Source organism: Topomyia yanbarensis, chromosome 3, assembly GCF_030247195.1.
Source record: "Topomyia yanbarensis strain Yona2022 chromosome 3, ASM3024719v1, whole genome shotgun sequence".
Taxonomy (NCBI): domain Eukaryota; kingdom Metazoa; phylum Arthropoda; class Insecta; order Diptera; family Culicidae; genus Topomyia; species Topomyia yanbarensis.
Window position 1 is genome coordinate 328,397,114 of NC_080672.1, and position 21,528 is coordinate 328,418,641.

General features: G+C 38.3%; 2 protein-coding genes across 2 annotated transcripts in view; one reads left to right on the forward strand and one right to left on the reverse strand.

Moving 5' to 3' along the window:
- Positions 1 to 18,957, reverse strand: part of LOC131686727 (tubulin beta chain-like) — a 120,595-nt gene extending 101,638 nt beyond the window's left edge. Inside the window, exon 1 of the mRNA XM_058970659.1 lies at positions 18,860 to 18,957. The gene's annotated coding sequence lies outside the window, so the exon portion shown is untranslated. The remainder of the gene's footprint in view (positions 1 to 18,859) is intronic.
- LOC131686728 (uncharacterized) overlaps positions 1 to 20,948 on the forward strand; it is a 90,441-nt gene extending 69,493 nt beyond the window's left edge. Inside the window, exons 4-6 of the mRNA XM_058970660.1 lie at positions 283 to 357; positions 19,922 to 20,170; positions 20,325 to 20,948. Of these exons, the coding sequence (XP_058826643.1) occupies positions 283 to 357; positions 19,922 to 20,170; positions 20,325 to 20,445 (445 nt within the window). The 3' untranslated portion in view covers positions 20,446 to 20,948. The remainder of the gene's footprint in view (positions 1 to 282; positions 358 to 19,921; positions 20,171 to 20,324) is intronic.
- The last annotated feature ends 580 nt before the right edge of the window (positions 20,949 to 21,528 follow it).

The following is a 21,528-nucleotide window of genomic DNA, read 5'->3' on the forward strand; positions in this document are numbered from 1 at the left end:
CTTCTATAACGGAAACTAATTGGATGATTGGATAATTTACTTTACCAAACATAGCTTCGTTGCTACTGACAGGTTTAATTTTCTCCAATTGTGAATTATATATACCTAGTTATTGCCTTGAGCTATTAAAATTTGTGGGAATTTAGTTCACCTTCTATTCGAGTCGATTAGGTGGCTCCTTTTTGCACGTGGTCTGTTACCATAGTTTTCGGCATTCAAATGTCAAATCGGTATGCCATAACGTTTTCTAAACATATGCGGTTTTGTTTGTTATACTTTCAGAGTTGCTTCCGCCGTCATATTTCTTTTAGAAATCAAGTGGCTATTCATACTGTTCATCAATCTGCTGTGTACTAGGTAAGTTCGCAAAATATATTATTTAACTGTTGTTCCTCTCCGAAGGTTGCCTGTTTTCATCCTGCTGCACATTCATTTTTAGTCCTTTTGCGAAATTAAATCTTTAGATAGATAACGAAATCTACGTTAAAGTTTTGCACAAGCTATATCATCCACCTCACGACCCTGTCTCTAGAAATTGGATGTATTTCGTTCCAGTTGACAATGACCCGTTCCTGGTCACTGTTCCATAGTTTCGATTGCCGTCCACTTTCCGCATATCTATTGCAGAGAAATATTAATCGAATGGTATGCTTTGAATATGTATGTAATGGAAGGGAGACATGCCTATGTAGCATCCGCTTCTGATCACGCCTGGTCGCAAGTTTATGGATGCCTTTGCGTATTATTTCGTGACCAACTGAATTTAATATCAGTGCAGACGTAGTAATAATTATATACAGATTGTTAAGCGCAGTGTACAAGATAAATCGTTAAAGCAATAATATATTTAGAATTTTTTTTAAACATTTTGAAGAGGACAATTCAGTGGAACTGGTGTTACAGGAATCAGGAATCAGTAGCGACTGGCTCAAATAGCAAGTTCCCCATGTTGATTGCAGCTTTCTGCATTACCTTGCCTTCTTTTTATCATTTTCCTGATGGGAAGGATTTTAGAAGAGGTAAGGTTAGGGATAAGAAAAATAACGACACAGATAACATAGACAATGCGTAAGTACTTTTGACTCAGCTCGATGAGCTGATATATCAACACCCTCGAGGTGATATTGAGATAAAATAACGACAACACACCCGAAGAGATATTGTCATTCAAATTCGGCTTACACCGATTTGGGTTTAGAAACTTTCGCCGTGACTTTTGAGAAGCCAGAGGTTAGTTTATAACCCATTTTCCCCAGAAATTTAAAAAAATCGGTCGTCGATACTACAAAAATACTGCAGTATTTTCTCTGTAATCGACTTGGTTCTCAGAACTTCCTAGCAAACTTTATAGCGAATACGCAATGGCATTACTTCAAGGCAGTTACATATCCAATAATATGAGGTTCCATAATCGGATTTACAAAGATCACACGAATAATACTCAGCACGCTGAAGAGAAGCCATGCGATAATTGCAATATCCAGTAAGTTGGATATCTTAAAACTAGCTGGTTACAATGTTGAAATATTTTATTTATAAAGGAGAAAAATATTACAGCTATCTTAAGACTAGAAATAAGATTCTATATACAAGAGACGGGGCAAAATAAAAAAATTGAAAACAAGAAATTCAATAGTAATAGTTTTTTACGAAATATTTTACAGTTAACTTAAAACTAACAATATAGTTTAGTACACAAAAGAAGGAACAAATATTTATGAGAAATTTCACAGATGTTTTAAAACTAGAGATACAATTCTATTTAAAAGATGGGGGACAATAGTTTTAACAAAGAGTAAAAATTACAACTATCTTAAAACTAGGAATACGGAATGCAAATTTGATTTTTTATCGGAGATTTATGCTTGGTCAAGATATTCAGAGGGGGGATTATTTCCAAAATCGTTGTACCAGCAGTTGTATCAAGGACAGGGGAGAGAAGGCGTAGATGGTGACCTGGAGAGAAGAGCAAAACTTGCAACTTTCGGGCAAACGGGAGATCAGCGAAACAAATTAGCGCCTCAGTCTAGTAGGTCGGATTGACGGATGGTATTCTTCGGACCCGCGGGGAATCCTTCAAAAGTCATCAGACCTCGAGTCGCTCTCGTTTCAGTTTCCGTAGTGGTAAGGGCGACGGCGGTTACATAGTGGCACTCTGGAGCTGATCGGTTCCACAAGGCAGGAGGAAACTTCAAAAAACGAGAAATAAAAGAGAGAGGCTAAATTGGGATATTTATTGTTTTTATGAAAGTATAAATAAGGGACATATAGGGGAAATCACGATTTGCCAGCATATATCGGACTGGGACATTGGGTGGTCTACCTCGGGCCCGAAGGAATCCTTTAACTGAGACCTGGCGTCCAAATAACCGGCGTATACCCAGACAACGTGCTCGATGTCGTTATAGCCCTCGTCACAAGCACACAGACTACTTCCCGCAAGCCCAATACGCCGCAAATGCGCATACAATGTGTAGTGGTTGGACATAAGCCGGGACATTACACGTATGAAATCTCGACCCACATCCATCCCCCCGAACCAAGGCTTCGTTGATACCTTTGGGATAATCGAATGTAGCCATCGTCCAATTTCCCCATTGCTCCACGAGGTTTGCCAACTGTTGAGTGTCCTCTGACGACATATACTAAAAATTCTTCGAAGCAGATTGGTCTTTCGTATATGTCACCATCTAATGCGCCCACCTTTGCTAAAGAGTCGGCCTTTTCATTGCCCGGGATAGAGCAATGAGAGGGGACCCAAACAAAGGTAATCTGGTAAGATTTTTCAGATAACTTGCGCAGAGACTCCTGTATCTTCCCCAGAAAATACGGAAATTGCTTTTTAGGCTTCACCGCACGAAGAGCCTCGATAGAACTGAGACTGTCCGAAATGATGAAGTAGTGATCTGTGGGCAATGTGCCGATGATCCCAAGGGCATACTGAATAGCGGCTAATTCGGCGACGTAAACTGAAGCAGGATCATCGAGCTTGAATGAAACGGTGACATTATCATTGAAGATACCGAAGCCAGTGGACCCATCGAGATTTGATCCGTCAGTGTAAAACATTTTGTCGCAGTCGACTTCTCGGAATTTATTATAAAATACATTGGGGATATCTTGCGGGCGTATATGGTCCGGGATTCCACGAATCTCTTCCTTCATGGATGTGTCGAAGAACACAGTAGAATCAGAAGTATCTAGGATACGGACGCGGTTAGGATTATATGAAGAAGGATTGATGCTCTGTGCCATGTAGTCGATGTACAAGGTCGTAAATCGTTGGGAATTAAACTCGACTAGCCTCTCGAAGTTTTCAATCACCAACGGGTTCAAGATGTCGCATCGGATGAGTAATCGATATGAGAGTTCCCAAAATCGATTTTTCAGCTGTAGAACGCCCGCCAGTACTTCGAGACTCATCGTATGGGTCGAGTGCATACAACCCAAGGCAATGCGCAAGCAACGATACTGGATTCTCTCCAGTTTGATGAAGTGTATGTTCGCAGCGGAGCGGAAACAGAAACACCCGTACTCCATCACCGACAATATCGTTGTTTGGTACAACCTGATCAGGTCTCCTGGGTGAGCACCCCACCATGTTCCAGTTATTGTTCGGAGAAAATTGATCCTTTGTTGGCATTTCTGTTTCAGATACCTAATGTGACATCCCCAGGTACCTTTAGAGTCGAACCAGACCCCGAGATATTTAAATGTGAAAACCTGGTTGATCGTTGCACCCATTAATAAAAGCTGGAGTTGCGCCGGCTCACGCTTCCTAGAAAAAACAACCAACTCAGTTTTCTCCGTGGAGAACTCAATACCCAGCTGAAGAGCCCAAGCAGACAAATTGTCCAAGGTATTTTGTAATGGTCCTTGCAAGTCGGCAGCTTTGGGCCCTGTAACAGAGACCACCCCGTCGTCTGCAAGTTGCCTTAGCGTGCATGAATTGGCAAGACAATCGTCAATGTCATTCACGTAAAAATTGTAGAGCAGGGGACTTAGACATGAGCCCTGGGGAAGACCCATGTAGCTAAATCGCGATGTTGTTAAATCGCCATGCGAAAAGTGCATGTGCTTTTCAGACAACAGGTTTAGCAAAAAGTTATTTAAAATCGGTGAAAGACCATACTGGTGCAGCTTCTCTGACAGAATGTTGATAGAAACTGAATCGAAAGCCCCCTTAATATCTAAGAAGACTGATGCCATCTGCTCTTTGTTAGCATAGGCCGTTTGGATTTCTGTAGAAAGCAACGCAAGGCAATCGTTCGTCCCTTTGCCTTTGCGGAAGCAAAATTGTGTATCTGACAGTAAGCCATTTGCTTCAACCCAATTGTCGAGGCGAAACAAGATTATTTTCTCGAACAACTTCCGAATACAGGACAGCATTGCAATCGGTCGATAAGAGTTGTGGTCGGAGGCTGGATTTCCTGGTTTTTGGATGGCAATAACCATCACTTGCCTCCAGTCATGAGTGACAATATTACCCTCAAGAAACTTGTTAAATAAGTTCAACAAGCGAATTTTTGCAGTGTCAGGCAAATTCTTCAGCAAGTTGAATTTGATTCTGTCTAACCCTGGGGCGTTATTGTTGCATGACAAGAGAGCAAGTGAGAACTCCACCATCGAAAACGGTGTTTCGTTAGCGGTATCGTGAGGAGACGAGGCGCGGTATGTTTTCTGTACCGGGACAGAATCCGGACAGATCTTCTTGGCGAAAGCGAATATCCAACGGTTTAAATATTCCACGTTCTCGATGGTACTGTTTCGGTTACGCATACGTCGAGCCGTACCCCAAAGAGTGCTCATCGTTGTTTCTCTCGTTAACCCGTCGACGAACCGGCGCTAATAACTGCGTTTTTTGGCTTTCATTAGACTCTTCATTCGCCTTTCTAACGATGCCTACTGTTGATAGCTAGCGGGTAATCCGTCTTCCCGGAAGGCCTTATATGCAGTGGACTTCTCCGCGTACAGCTCTGAGCACTCTTTGTCCCACCACGGGGTGGGAGACGTTCCATGGGTATTCGCGCTGGGTACTGGTTTAGTCTGAGCTTGATTCGCGCTGTCGAGAATCAAGCCAGCCAAAAACCTGTACTCTTCCTCCGGAGGATGCTCTTGAGTGGATTCGATTTTAACAGATATCGCGATCGCGTAACTCTTCCAATCAATGTTCCGTGTGAGGTCATACTTAAACCTTTAGCAATTGAAATTACGATAGGCAAATGATCGCTACCGTGGGGATCAGGGATCACCTTCCACATGCAATCTAACTGTAGCGATGTCGAGCATAGCGATAAATCCAATGCGCTTGCGCGTGCTTGTGGTGTAGGAATCCGCGTCATTTCTCCCGTGTTTAGGATGGTCATGTTGAAATTGTCGCAAAGATCTTGGATTAATGTTGATTTATTATCATCATGAAGACAGCCCCATACAGTACCGTGCGAGTTAAAGTCTCCCAGAACTAGCCGCGGTGCCAGTAAGGATTCCGTGAGATTACAAAGCGTTCGGTGCCCTACCGAGGCTTTAGGAGGTATGTAGATGGAAGCAATGCAAATGTCTTTACCTTTGATTATAACTTGACAAGCGAGTCACCGGAGAAAGTCACCCTAAGCGAGTCTGACAATAAATATGTTGTCATATTATTCTCAGTTTTTGCTGACTACAATTGCTTGCATTCCAGAATCTTCATATGTTGAAGTGAGGGGTCCTTAAAGCAACCAACTCCGTACTTCAACACGTCTTCGCACTTCAAACCCGGTTCGGCGACGACGCCATCGATCTCCACTGCCATGCAAGGTACATACGTTTTAAATTGCTTTGTAAAACGCTCGCTGCGAGCAATCTGGTTTGCCTGGTCGAGGTCATTCACTAATATGCGTATCTTATTAGCTCTAACACGTGTAATCTGAGCTACGGCCGGGTAGTTAGCAGTCAGCTCCCGTGAGATCTCTAAAATATTAAGCGATTTCCTGATAGGCAGGAAATAGACCACCCAGGGTCCATTTGAACTGGGTGGGTATGTTTTAATGCGAGAAGGATACAATATATACTTATTGTATATAGATTAACATCTATATACAATCAGGCACGTAGCCAGAGGGGGGGGCTAGGGGGCTAAAGCCCCCCCCGAAAATTTTCAAAAATAAATTTAAGAAACAACATGTTTTTCGGTGACTCTTAAAAAAATTGTATCTTGTTTGGTTTCAACAAATTAATGCGAGAATTGTGAGGAAGATTGCTATTTCGAACACCGAAGACAGCGGTCAGGATATCTACTCAGTATGCTGAGTGTGATAAAACAGTTCCCTTCATATTGTGTGACTCGTCGGAAGACAAACGAAACTGTTACTTTAATTCTTGCTGTGGGGATCTGTCGAATGATTGAGTCGCAGAAGCAAGAAGTAGTGCTCCAGACAAATACGGAGGCTATTGACTTCAGGTCTTTTCGCATAAGATCGATCTTATGCGAAAAGACCTGAAGTCAATAGCCTCCGTATTTGGCTGGAGCAACATTAATGATGTGAAATATTATGCTTACGAACATCGCCTTTAACGAGTTTAACCATGTCAGGCGTTCAGTGCTGATGCCATTTAACAAATTAGCCCAGGCGAAACCAGTCATTTTGCATAACAACTTGTAACATGTGGTTGATCCTCATATATACGGACGATGAGAAAATCATTGCTCGGCTGCAAGATCTGATACCACTTACTTGCACCGTGGCTATTAAAAGATTCCTGTCACATTTGGAAAAAATGGTATTCATTATAAAGGACACATCTAGGAAGTATATTAAATGGTGTTTTTGTGGTGAAAATCTAGGTGAACAGACATATTTCCTCCAACCTGACCCTGCACGTAAAAACTGAATGCGATAGTATTATTTTACACATTATATCTTTGCATATACATAATCTCCAAAACCATTTCCTGAAAAACAAACATTTGCCAAATTTTGGCTGCTGTTCGGATAATATTGACGGCAAAAACTGCGTCTAGTATCTCAAAATCAACGGTCGGCACCATCATTGAGGAAGTCGACACTCGTGACCCGTCAGAAATTCGCGAACATGGACATGGCAGTAACCACTATGATGATAAGGAAGTGTACGAGATAGAAATGAACACCACCGCGACACTGTTGGTTAGGAAAAATATTTCTCAGCCTAGTAAATAGTTCTCCACATGCAATCGCTAGTTGTTCGCACGAGATCTGTAGGACAACCATTTACGTTTTATCACTTTCATTGTTCACATCATGGAAATATATTGAAGACACAAGGCTTAATATAGCTAATGCATTGAACCGAATAAAATAAACGAAATATATAATAAAATTGCAGAAGTTTTATAGAAAAGTGAGCTCAAAAACTGTCCCAAAATGAGAACTTTATCGCTAGTGGTTGTGTCTAACAAAACTCAAATATTATGTTATATATTAGCCAGAATAAAGTTAGTTAAAGCATAAGCAGATTAAATTTCTGTAATAGGTTAGTGCACTGTACGCTTAGTAGAAACATCAGGCATCTCACTCAAGCGTGCTAGACAAAAACATTTCCGTTAGTTGATGACAATATAGTCGAGAAGACAGTTTTTGTTTTCGCGTCATTTTAATGCAATAGTATTTCTGTTGACACTCAATTTCATTTTATGCGGAGAATGCGGTCCATATTTAAACATTATTAGTCCGCAAAGTAGTGATATTTTAAACAATCGAACAATAAGCAAGAAAAATGCCAAAAAATAAACAAGCCAAAAAGTGGTAAAACAGCGGTTTTTCTGAGGTGTTCATCAACCCAAGAATTGTATACCGTCGTATATTACTAATGTTGTTCACATACAGAAACGTACATAGTAGCGGTAGGACTATCTGTTGTGATTTTATCCTTACTTTTCAACGGATGTCAATAGATGCTAAACCACATATTAGTCAATCAATCATAATAAACTTAATGTTGTAAGCAGCAGCATTTCTGTCTCTTTCGATGGTTTCCAATTAATGTCCATGTAAGTCTAAAAACGACGTGACGATACAGTGAACAAACATCAGTAGCCTATCACGGAGAGCGACTAAAATGTTGTAACTAGTTGAGTCTACAGTCAATAAATTGGGATTAATGTTTCGATTTCATGTTTTCGTTTTATTTGTGTTCGTTATGGAATAAAATGAGAGAGATGAGCAGAGATCACGAAGAAAAAGAGAGAAAAAATAATAAATAAATTGAAATCGACCCAAGAGCAGCTGTTCTATATTTTCTGGGCACTCAACTACAGAACAACAGAAATCATCAAAGAAAGTTGGCCTTACACCTACGTTACTCTTCGACAGAGGTGAAGTAAGTGCGATGTATACCCGTCCATATGTCGGAATAAAGAGATGCTGAAATTATTGAGCTTGTTCATATTTATAATATTTCTTTTTTTTTCAATCTAAAATTTTATTTGAAACGGCTCAATGCGTTAGCACAACTGATCCGTGGGTCTTTTAATTTTTTTTACAATAAGTAAAAATAAAAAAATTCTAAGAATGTCGGTCTGCCAGATCTTGTTGACGCAGTTTGCTGCTGCGTATTGAGATCTTTTTCCTTGGCGGTGAGGCCGCTTGGTGGTCATTCAGTCTGCCTTCTCTCGCGTTATCGTTCCCGTCCATGTCGTCATCGGTACTGCTTTCTTCCTGTTCACGATCAGAGGTTCTTATTTGTTTCTTGTTCTTATGGGTCGCTGTTGTATAGCCGTCTTCATCGGTATTTGCTTCTTTATTGGCGATGCTAGTTGTTGGTTTGGGAGCGGTTGTCGTGGTCGTTGTACCTGCATTATTGGGTAATTGGATCGTTGTTTTAGGTTTATCTGAAGGTATCGGTGGCTGTGTGTTAGAGTTGGCTGTAGTAGATGAGTTTTGACTAGTTGCTTCGGCGCATGTTTTTCCGTAGTAGGCTGTATAGTTACAGAATTGGCATGTTGGGGTCTGCCCGGGATATGTAATTTGCGTTGTTTGCTTATAGGTCACGCCATCCTTCGGTGATTTGCATTCGATAGTCATGTAAGAAGGTATTGGTTTAGTCACTCGCATTCTCACAATACGAACGCCATTGGGAATGCCGGAGAAAAAATTTCTCCAGGTGTCATTCGTAATAGATTCTACTTCTCCATATTGCGACATGATTTGTTTGATGAAATCCTCCTTCGTGCGCGGGGCCAAATCATGGATACGCACGTCCACCATGTCGTTTTCCATATGCACGGGGATCTTGATTCTGGTGTTATTAAATTCGACCTCGTGTTGCATGTTGTTCTTTGCAATAAAGTTTTCGGCCTGTGCTAAGCTTCTAAACGTGATCAAAACACAGTTTTTACGTGATGTAGCTGAATGTAGGTAACTTCAGCGAGATTAAGCTCCATTTTCACTTTAACTAATTGTTCCACTTCCTTAACTGTTCGTGTTATCCCGTAGCACAGGCACTTTTGCTTCATTTGGCAAACTCATTTTACTCCGCAGCCGGGGGCAACGATACAATTTGTATGTGCACTGATATAGAACAATAGCTAGCTTGATTCACTGGTGCCTGTAGCCTGCTATAGCGTAGCAATTTTTTTTGCTTCGGCTTTTTGCGACATCAGAAGGTAGACCTTCTTGTTCTTTTGGTAATACATTTAACAAATTTCACGTACCGTCAAGTCCCCAGTTACCGTGCGTTTAGGTGGATTTGACGTGACTTCAAATCCTGTTTTTTTATCAAAATGAAAACCGCCCTCATAGTCACCGTAAAAATACCTATCTAAATACGTCACAATTTAGAAATAATATAAAACTATTACCAACAAAACGAGAATAAGTAGTTGAGGACATTTGTTTGGCACCAGTTCACGTTATATGATCAACTTACGGTGTATTTAAAATTTTGATTCAACTTTAGTTGGAATGTTTCAATAAAACGATGAAACGAAAGGATTTGGGATCTGGATCTCTCCGATGGATTTAGGGAGCTAGTTCTTTAAATTTCGTGATTTTGAAACTGCACGGTGAACGACACATGCACGGCGACTGGCGATTTGAAGGAAAATTAGAAGATATTAGTAATCAGTGTTTTCATTCGATTTGTAGACAATTTTCTTTAATCAATTAAATTGTGGGCAGTTTCCTTCAGTTGATTTAATCATTTAAATTTATATTTTGATCCTATTGATTACCAAAAATCCTTCCTAACTGGGGTTCTAATCTACCCGACCAAGGCTAGTCTTGAAAATAGTTTCATTTAAATAGAATATATCAAAAAATTGTGTTAGCATGATGCCTTGGAACTGGTAATACTCGCAGAACACCAGACAAAGAAAATAGAAGTTGAACCGTCTCTGCGCATCTACAAATCGCTTGCTAAATCAGAAGATTTTGTACGAATTTCGACATTCTCTTCGTTCGAACATTTTATGGATATTTTTCTACTCATTTCGGTTTAGCATCTTCTACGCCTTTTAAAGGTGTAGCTTGGAACACCTAGTGTTTTCCAGCACCGTCAAGCATTGTCATATTCGGTTAGCGCATAAATACTGTGAACTCTAGAATATACTTTGTTGTAACGAGAGTAAGTACTATAACCTTTCTTGTGACAATGAACATATTTTTAGGATTGTCTTTGATTTGGAATTGATTTCATTATGAACTTTTCAAAATTTAATTTAGTTTCTAGTGACTATATCAAATTGTCAGAATTAAAAGCTTTATGCAAATTTTTTTAAGCCCCTCCCGAAACAAAATCCTGGCTACGGGCCTGTATACAATAAGTGAAACAAACACTTTGAAATCAGCCTTGTGTTCAGCGGATCAATGAATTGTTTGTTTCCCTTTCACTTTGTCGTTCTTCCTCTTTGTTACACCTTTTCAAACCAACAACACGATATTGATTTTTAATTTAATCTGTGTTTTTGTCGTCAGCTGATCTGTATTTGTCCCTCTTGCTTTAAATCCGTACAACGTCACGCACGATTAATTCTCGTGTTGTTACTATTTGTACCTGTCTCCCTTTTCTAACCTAGTCTTTCTTCGTCCACGTAAAGCGGTATAGTTTCCTTCATTATAAAAGTCCTGTGGCGTTCTATCTCCAAGCAACTTCGTTCACTCGAGTAAATCGTCCACAATCCACTTTTAATAAAACTATCTAGCAACCTTAAAAACTTCCTACTAACTTTCTATATACCGTCTTTTTCTACGATTTCTTTACCTAACATTTCACTTTAATTGCTATCACCTTTTCATCACACTTTATTTCTTCTTACCTTCTCTGTTTACATGCCCTATCAACATTAACCAGAATATTGATGCTCATCTCGATGAGATGTCAACGGACCTGCATACTCGCGTGACAGTGAGACAATGGGCCCAACAAATTCCATCTTTTCCTGGAAACTTATACAGAGCAAAACTTTCAATCGCCCATTTGATCGATTCGGTTATCACAACTCGACGCCCAAGAATCAGAACTACCAGAAAAGCAACAGTCATCGGTTATGACTAGGCAAGGCCTAGAAAGCCTTTGTCAAACACACAGTTGAGTACTACATCTTCATCATACGAGTATTCACCGTTAGCAGTTCTAATCGAACTGACATGAAAGTCTTTCGATTTCGAAAATAACTAATTTAATCTACTAGTCTCGTTGAGACTTGAGACATTTGTACGTAGGCTTTTCTAACCACAATGCTCAGAAGATCGAAGGGCATTCCAAGTTTTTCTACATAGCTTTTTGAGTCGAAAAAATTCGGTATTCCACCAAGCTCCTCTAAAAGCATGCATAACTCGAAGCTGACAAACCTCTAGATATGCCGCTACTATGAGGAAGTTTGTTTCATCAACCTCATCCAAGTTACCTGGATATTTAATCGTCGGAATATACCCATGAAATCTAGTCGCCAAGCCCTCTTCGTTGAGGTCCCGGTTCGTAGATTTGGGATTACGATATGTGACGATATCCAGCGAGACGATTAAATGATCAAAGAAGATGCACTTATGATCAGATAACGACGATTCGAGCTCGTTTGGTACGTGCCAGTTTGCCAACTCATACATCTCATACTGTCAGAGCAGAGAGTTATATCTAACACCTCTTTTCGGCCAGCTAGTGCAAGTGCCTTCCTTGAAGCTATCAAAAACTAAATATATGCTGTTTCGTTCATCTAGAAGAGCTATAGGCGTGCATCCAGACCCAAGAATGGGACAGTCTGTAATTCAGGAAACTAACTGCTTCAAATATTTAGGACTTCACTTAGACCCCACACTCTCCTGGATTGAGCATATAACATCTATAGAGAGAAAAGTTGCATCGTTATGTGGGGCTATGCGTAAAGTATGCTCTTTTGTTCCCCAGCATGTACTTCTAAAATTTTATTATGCGCACATCCACACATTGCTGAACTACCTTGTATCTGTGTGGGGCCGTGCCAGTATCTCGAATCTGAAAAAGCTGCAAACGCTTCAAAACAGATGTCTTAAAATTATTTATAAAAAACCATTTATGTACCCTACTATTTTGTTATACAATAATAATGCCCATAACATTTTACCTTTGCTTGGGTTGACTAACTACCAAACAATAATATACATCCACAATGCTTTGCATAATACCATTGCCCATAATAATCTAGAATTTACAACAGGCATTCGAGCTCACAGCACTAGACAAGCTAATCATTTAACATTAAAACATGATTATACTCCAGAGTATCCACGAACCTTGGTCAAAGACGCATTTCTTTCATCGGACCTAAGTTATTCAACCAGCTTCCTACTGATTTAAAGCAAATAACATGTCGCACTCGTTTCCAAGCAAAATTGAAACTAATTGTAAAAAATAAAATAGGAGAGTTTTTAATATAAACTTCGTTCACCACCAATCGAGCTTATTCCTTTAGCTATAATTGGTTAACATTTTTTTAATAAAAACAATTGATAAATGCATTTTTTCTAGCAATAAGTAATAAATAAATTTAAATTATTATGAGCTTCCTGATAAGCTACGATGGGACCCTTAAAAGGATTTTTTTCCGCTGGGTACTCGCCGTAGCTTCTTGTCAAATTTTGTGTTTTGTCGGTCTCGTATTGTTTTTTTTTGTTCTCAGCGTTTCCGCGATTCGTAACTTTGTTTTGTTGTGCTGACCTTTTTTTTGTACGCTGAGAACTGATGTGTCCACTACCAGGGGGCTCCGTTTGTGAGCTTTTTGGTGTGGGGGTAAGAGGCGGGCTATTTAAAAAAAAAAGTCTCAAATGGAAGGTGCAACGTTCACATAGGCTGCTATTGAATGGATCCGACTTCTGGTTCCGGAATTACTGGCTGATGAGTATGATCACACAGAAAATGTCGATTTTAACAAATTCTGCAATGAATGTATAAAGGTGAAAAAATTTCCAAAATGTGACCACATCTGCTTGAATTAGTAATACTAGGTCACTAACAGCCATTCAAAGTCTCTTTGGCCACATTGGCCACCATCATCGGTTCCGGAAGCCCCGGCGGAAGTATCCAAATTCAGAATAGCAGTCACATCGGTTTCTCGGAGATGGTTAGACCGAATCAACCAAACTTATTCTCAAATGAAAGGTGTTGCGCCCCCGTTAATGGCTATTAAATTTCATGCCGATTCGACTTCCGGTTCCGGAGTTATGGGTTGTGGCGTACGGCCACAAAGCAAACGATTCTAACCGATACTCCGATGAAGCAAAAAAAGGTAAAAATTTCGCTTAAATGCCTCTCAAACAACTTACATTTGTAGTTCTAGGTCACTGACGGCCAACCAAACTTACATTGACCACAATAGACGGTTCCGGGAGTGCCCGGGAAAAGCGACCATCTTATATCAGTTTCCTGGAAATGTAAGGGTGGTTCTAAATTCACCAAGATCAAAAAATTAACTTTTTAATCGTTCTAGCTTCAGCTTCAGCGAAGTTGTAAAACGACAAATTTTGAAAAAGTTTGCTAAAGACATGTAAGCTCTATCTGTCATACTTTTCATTTTACAACAAAATTAAAATCGAAGGTTATAGGGTGTTTCTTATAAAAACTGTTTTATTCAAATAAATTTTGCGGTATTGATTTAAAACCAAAGTAGTCTTCAGACAAATTTAAGATTGTTTTAAGGCGAATAATTTGTTTCATGGCACCACATATCTAACTATTTTCGTTGAAAAGTTATGAGCACTTTTTCGCCCAAAATGGGTTTTTGTTAAATAACAATATAAATCATTGGGGCAAACAAAAGATAATCCTTTTTCAACTGTAAATAAGGCCATGATTAGAGTTATAATTGAGCAAAAAATGGGGAACGCGATTTTTTTTTTTTTAAATTTCATTAAATTGATATGAAAAACACTATTTTTGATATATTAAGTGCTCATATCTTTTGAATGATAGAAGCTGGAGTGTTGATGTGTTAGAAGAAAATGTTTGTCTTCGAAAGCTATGAAAAAAATCAAAAGGATAGGCTGGAAAAAAAATTAAAACTGAAACGTTATAGTAAACATTTGTAATGTGTTTAAATTACTTTCACGGTGGACAATATAAAAAATATAGTAACGTTTTCAGGATAAAATATTGCACTTTACAATACTTTTCTATTATTTTAAATAGTGGGTCTCTACCCACTATTCTAATTTTTTTTAAATCAGAAAATTAACTTTTAATGGTTCGAAAAGAGGTTCGCTGTCTTCCAGAAAATTGAAGAACATAAAATTTTAAAAAACTTTGTCGAAGACACTGAAACTCTATGTCGTGTACTTTTCATATTACAAGATTTACTTAAAAAAATTATATGTTTCTTAAAAAATTGTTCTCTTTGTAAGTTTTCCAGTTTTGATTTTTCATGAAGATCACTTCAGACTTTCAGATATTTTGAAGGAGAATAATTTGTCTTAATATACCGAACCTCTAACTTCTCTCGTTAGAAAGTTAAAGTTAAATAAACTATTTTTGAGTAAATATTGCAAGATATAAAAAAATATCATATTTGCCATTTTTGTTGATCTACACTACAAGGCATGCTATTTCATATGACAGCAACGGTATTTATAGTTGAGTTCCCTAATCGAAGATATAACGCTATTTTAAAAAGTAATATTTTTTATATAAACGTTCTCATAACTTTGAAACGAAAAAAGTTTAGTAGTTGTTGATTTAAAGTAAATTATGAGCCCTAAAATAATTTTCAAGTTGTCCAAAGAGTACTTTAGTGTAAAATAAATACTACAAAAGTTATAGAAATAAACCCGTTTTTTAAGAAACACCCTAAAGCTTCCATTTGAATTTCTTGTTCAATGGAAAGTATAAAAGCTAGAGCCTCTTCTATCTTTTATACTTCTTTTATCTGTCTAAAATGTGGTGTTCTACAACTTCATCGAGAACATTAAAGCTCAATCTCGAACCGTTATAAAGTTCAATTTTAAATATTGCTAAAATTAGAAAACACCCTAGCATCTCTTAAAACAAAAAGAAGGGTCTTGAAAAGTATAACAACTGTGTCTAACATACTGTTAGGCTAAGTCATTTAATTTTAGCAAAATGTTAAAATTCCTGCTTAATTCACATTCTGGACCACTGTGCACTGAGAGCAAGTGCACACTCATCCCAAGTAACCATTTGGGACCACAAATCAATAGTAATTCTTCAAAAGGAGTAATGAGACTTTTGTAAACAAACTTATTTCGCTCATTATTCCACCAACGAGTTGAATTTTATGAAAAATACACATGAATCAACATCTTTACCCTTAGCAGAATCAATGTCAAATGTTTTCTGTGTTGAAATGATAACAAATTAAGAGAAATCAGCAAAACAAAAGTTTGTTTACAAATCTTATTAGCCCTATTCAAATGTTGATATGGAAATGTTCTATAGAAGTGGTGACAGCACACCACCTTGATGAAATCCGCAGACACTCAGTTTCCTAATTTCTACTTGTCTTAACGATAAGCACAGATATCGATTGCTAAGCATTGTGTGTATCCAATTCGAGATATATGAAGGCACTCTACGACTTCGTGCTGCTTTCAAAATGGATACAAAAGACACGTTGTCAAAAGCACTTTCAATATCCAGAAAAAATTAAAGGGTTGTGTTCAAGACACGACCACAGTCACATTGAAAATGCATCATGTTTGGTGAGGCTTTCGCTTAGCGGCAGGGTTGTCACATTCACTAATTTCTTAAAGATTTTGCAGGAAAAAATCGGGGATTATTATTTTGAATATTTGCTTATATTACAATTCAATTTATAGTTGCAACCAATTTTTAAGTTGAACTTCTCTGAATCGATTAGTGTATAAATGACGCAAATCCATCAACAATTAACAACGCTGCAGTAATTTAAAATTATGCTACATTTTCGTGACGCTGTTCGAAATCAGATTTTAGTTTTACACCTAGCCCTAGCCCCATATAATAGAGTAAAGCATTTTTAATGCTAAAACTCCTAAACTTGTTTGCTTTTGTGAAAAAGCCTTTTCAATGTTATAGACACCATTGTGTAACAGGGTGGTAGTAGACTTCATCCGCTGATATGCATGTTGTATTCCATGTACTGGCCATGATCATAAATCAGTCCCATAAGCATAGGAAATTCCATAGAAAACTGGACAAATATGCGATCATGGACAGTGTAATGGTCGATTAAACATTTCACTGGCTCAAGAAAGAAGGAGGTGAGACTGATCGGTCTAAATTTTTTGCCTCCTCACAAGTGACGCGGCAACAATTGGGAATGGATTTAACAGTTATTTTTCACGACGCTAATGGAATGGAATATGACGCGGCAACAATTGGGAATGGATTTAACAGTTATTTTTCACGACGCTAGTGGAATGGAATGTTTCTTGTTGTAAGACTACAAGTAAGAACTTTTTCCAAAATATACTTCAAGTTTTCATATCCTATTTGAATTATAACTGGAATGATTCCATCTTTTCCCGCAGACTTATACGGAGCAAAACTTTCAATCGCCCATTTGATCGAGTCGGTTGTCACAATTCGACGCCCAAGAATCAGAACTACCTGAAAAGAACTCAGCGACAGTCATCGGTTATGGCTTCGCACAGCATGGAAAATCTTTGTCAAAAAGACAGTTGAGTACTACATCTTCATCATACGAGTATTCACCATTAGCAGTTCGAATCGAACTGACATGAAAGTCTTTCGATTTCGAAAATAACTTGTTTAATCTACTAGTCTCGTTGAGACTTGAGACATTTGTGCAGAAGCTTGTCCAACCACGATGCTCAGAGGATCGAAGGGTATTCCAAGTTCTTCTACTTAACTTTTTGAGTCGAAAAAGTTTGGTATTCCACCAAGATGCTCCTCTAAAATCACGCATTACTCGAACCGGAAAAGCGTCTTGGTATGCCGCAACTATGAGTGAGTTTGGTTTATCCACGACCTCATCCAAGTCACTTGCAGATTTAATAGTCGGAATATACCCATGAAATCTAGTCGCCAAGCCCTCTTCTTTGAGGTCCCGGTTCGTAGATTTGGGATTACGATATGTGACGATATCTAGCGAGACGATTAAATGATCAAAGACGATGCACTTATTATCAGATAACGACGATTCAAGCTCGTTTGGTATATATCTAACACTTCTTCTTGGCCAGCTAGTGCAAATGTTGGGCGATTTCCTACATTGAGTATGTGCAAATTTGTACTACTCAAGTATTCCATCAATCCGGTGCCTCTCAATTTGATATCTGAGCTGCTCTATGTAGCGATTATGAGGGAAGCCAATTTCTGATACAGTATGATACAACCATTTTGAAATCATCAGAAGGTGATAGCTCCTGATGCGCAAATATGCCAAACAATAGACGTATTTCTTATTTATGTTATCAACAGTCATATTGACCGTGACAGCACAAATATCGCGAGTTGTTAGGTCGAATATAAGACATGCGTCAATAGCACTATTCGCAAGTATAGATGCACGAGGCATTTCACGTGGATTTGTCATTCCACAATTGTTGAAAGCTACGAAGACGGGGTCAAGTAGCATTCCAACATAGAAGTTTTCTTTATTGAAATACGGTTCGTGAACTAAAGCTATGGAAGATTTTCCTTCCTGCACATATATTGCACAAGGTCGACTTGTGTTGACTTGTGTGTCACGATTTGAAGCCATCATCTTCTTGTAAGTTGGCAGTTCGGCTCGTTTTAGCTCAAGGCACGGTGATAGATAACACTCCCAGCTAACTTGCTATATCTTTGACGGAGAGGTTGGGGTTCTACTTGAAACAGCTGGCCACTCTTTTCGTCATTCTTGCAGCCTCCATCGAAAACCGATTTCCGCCCGATCCAGTATTTCTAGCTGTCGTCGACAAACGTTTTCCGTTCACTTTTCTTACGTTGGTGACAGATAATTTGGCCACATTCAATAATTTCACCAACTTGGCGTGCGAGTAGTTTGGATTTTCGCGCGATCAAAATTCCACTTTGTTGCTTCTCTTGGTTCTTTAAAATGAGAGGTGTGCAGGTTTTTTTTAATGCGCGATGAAAAAATGCGTCAAGTTGCAGTTGATCAGTTTTTGATCGTTACACCCTTTACACACCCCTCAAGTGCAACAATAAAATCTGAAATTGCTGCACCCTGCTATATTTCTCCTTAGTGTAAAAAAACGCAGGGAAAAGTTATTTTCCCCACTAAGGAGAAAATTGTTTACACATTTACACGTGAAGAGCACAAAACCTTTAACTAAATTAGTTATAGAATTTGCGTTTTGACTTCGTCTCATCAGAATCCGATACTAACGTAGTGACTCGTTTTACCCTTCGGGACAACTGTTCATCGGCGTGAGTATTAAAATATTGCAATATATTCATTAAACTTACTCACCAAGTTGTAAATTGATATCAAATGCGTCAAGGTAAAGGTTCGTAAACGGAGTTTTCAAAGCATAAATATGAAAATCGAAATTTTCCACCTGATCTGGTTATCTACCAAACCATCGAAATAGATTATGAATCCGCTGCACTACGCTCTCCAAAGACAGCCAACGTACTGCATTGAGTTCTGAAAATAAGGAGGAATTCACAAAAATCTGGTGAAATGAATTAGGGGAAAGTTTGCAGTTATTGACACTGAAGGTAAGATGGACACTTTGCATTTCTCGCAAACCGCAAATTTCAATGCAAAACTAATGATCCCTAGTAACAATTGAGGTTTAATCATAATTTTACAGCCACTCATAAAACTTAGATTGCCCTTATAGCGTGCTATGAAACTTCAATTGTTACATGGGATGCTATAACGTTTCTAAAAAAATTAAAACAGTTTTGTAAGATCGTGCTTTCACCAAATACCGATATTTAAGCAAAACTAACTTTTTTCAAGACTGCGGGTTGGCTACTTTAAATATCTTTTTTTTTTATTTTAACAGTTTAATTTACTATATTAATAGAATGTGATCTCAAATCACGGTTTATGTGCAATTTGCACGTAATGCGCCAATAATTTACCATGAGATGTCCGTCTTTGCCTACCTTCCCCTACTGGCCTGTTTGTCGGTTATAAACCGCTTATAAATATGCAACACGACGCTACCCGGTACAATTCGTATTTTGGCAACATGCCCACCCGTTGAATGGAATCCCAAAGATTTATCGTTTCCAGATAGGTTAGCATTTTTGTACTGCTTTAAAAAGCTTCCCGGACCAACTGAATACCACGCCAGAGTAGAAAGCTGGAAATCTACGGGCCAGCGATTGTCTGCTCTGCGTACAACTGTAAAAACCATTACCGTTAGACTAGACAATACTATATAATTACCTACATATATGTATCTACGGAAAAGAGTTTGTGGTGGCACTGCGGACTATAGAAATCGTAGAGCGAACGAGCGTTTGATTGAATTATCTTAGATTTACTTTTTTTCTTCTCTTTTTTCACATTCAACAGCCATGACTATTCGGAGGATTGTCACAAATGTTGGAACGTGTGTAGATTTTGCGGCGGTTGGCGCCTCTCGTTTCCATATGTGGCCATAGGCGTCGCACTGATAATGTGGCCCCATAGGCTGTGGTTGAGTCCCGTGGCCGGTGGGCAACTGATTGCGCTAGCGTTGCTACGATTGCTCACCCTATGCCAGTTCCGATCAGGTGGAAAGGACGAGGAGCTGCTAACACATTTTGATGAGCATGTCGATAAGTAAGTGCTTTGTTGAAAAATTTACCAAATTAACCAGCAACCATCAATTGCCATCACATTTTAATTTGATGGAAACGCGTGGTTGTTTTTCTCTCTTCATTGCAATCAATCATTTCTTCTTCATTATCAAAAATATCTTATCCGTCACTTTCAGATACGACCATCTCTCCGACGTCCTGGTGGATGATTCGATGCCCAAACCTGGCCAAAGCCTGGAGGATGACGGTGATGATGAAGATGACACTGATCGTAATGTCGCCAACGGATCCATTTGACAGGACGAAGATGCTAGTGGTAAAACAGTGGCAGCGGCGGAGGCACCTAGTAAAAAATCGTTTCGAAAAAGCATGAATCAAAGCTATGAAAAATTGGAAGATGATTGTGATTGTGATGTGATCAAATAGAGGCGGGAAGCGAAATCAACCACCGGGAAAAGGTAGTACTTCAAGAAAATTTGCCTAGAAAATGGATGTAAATATAAGCACACATTCATACCTAACATGTTCACAATCACAAGCGGCAACTTCGAATGATAAGTTGGAATCAATCCAGCATTGCTATAGGTTGCTATATTGTCAAACAAGATATCAAATTATAGCATTCATTAGTCGATTGGCCATTACAGCTGTTGTAAATAAAATAACAAATTAACTTTCTATATGAGAAAGGCATAACGCAATTATATTATTACTTATTTATTTACAGTGGGATTTATTATAAGAAATTCATTAATTAGGTTTCGGTTCGAAAGAGTCAGTGCTAATTGATTTATATTTATTACGAGTAAAAATGTATTTGCTAATGAAATTATTTTGAATTTATTCTTATCCGATTAAATCCTTAAAATATTTTATTTTTTAAATGCACATACATTTTTTCTACAGAAGTTCCAAAATATTGCGCCAATTATCGCGTTAAATTGTTGTTTACTGTTATTGGTAAGTACATGGGGTGGGGAAATCAATTCTTACATAGAACTATTCTAGATCCCCTAAATGTGCATAATATTTATTTATTTCTTCATTTATTTGTTTATCTATTTATTTATTTAGTTTTTCAGTTATTATCTATTTATTTATTTATTTATTTGATTAAGTTTTATCCGACCTAATAAGCGCGTAAAAACTCAATCTTCTTTTGAACATTGGCGTACACAAATTTAAAATACAATTAACTTGAACTACACACAATTACTATAAAATATCACTGTCAATCAGGTTTGTCGTCCTAAATACATCAATGGGTACAAAATCAAAAAAATCATAAAAGCTTTTAAATACTATACACATTACCCTCGTTCTAAACACACGGAAAAAATCCGTTCAAAAATTCATGAACAAAAGATCACGATTTCGTGA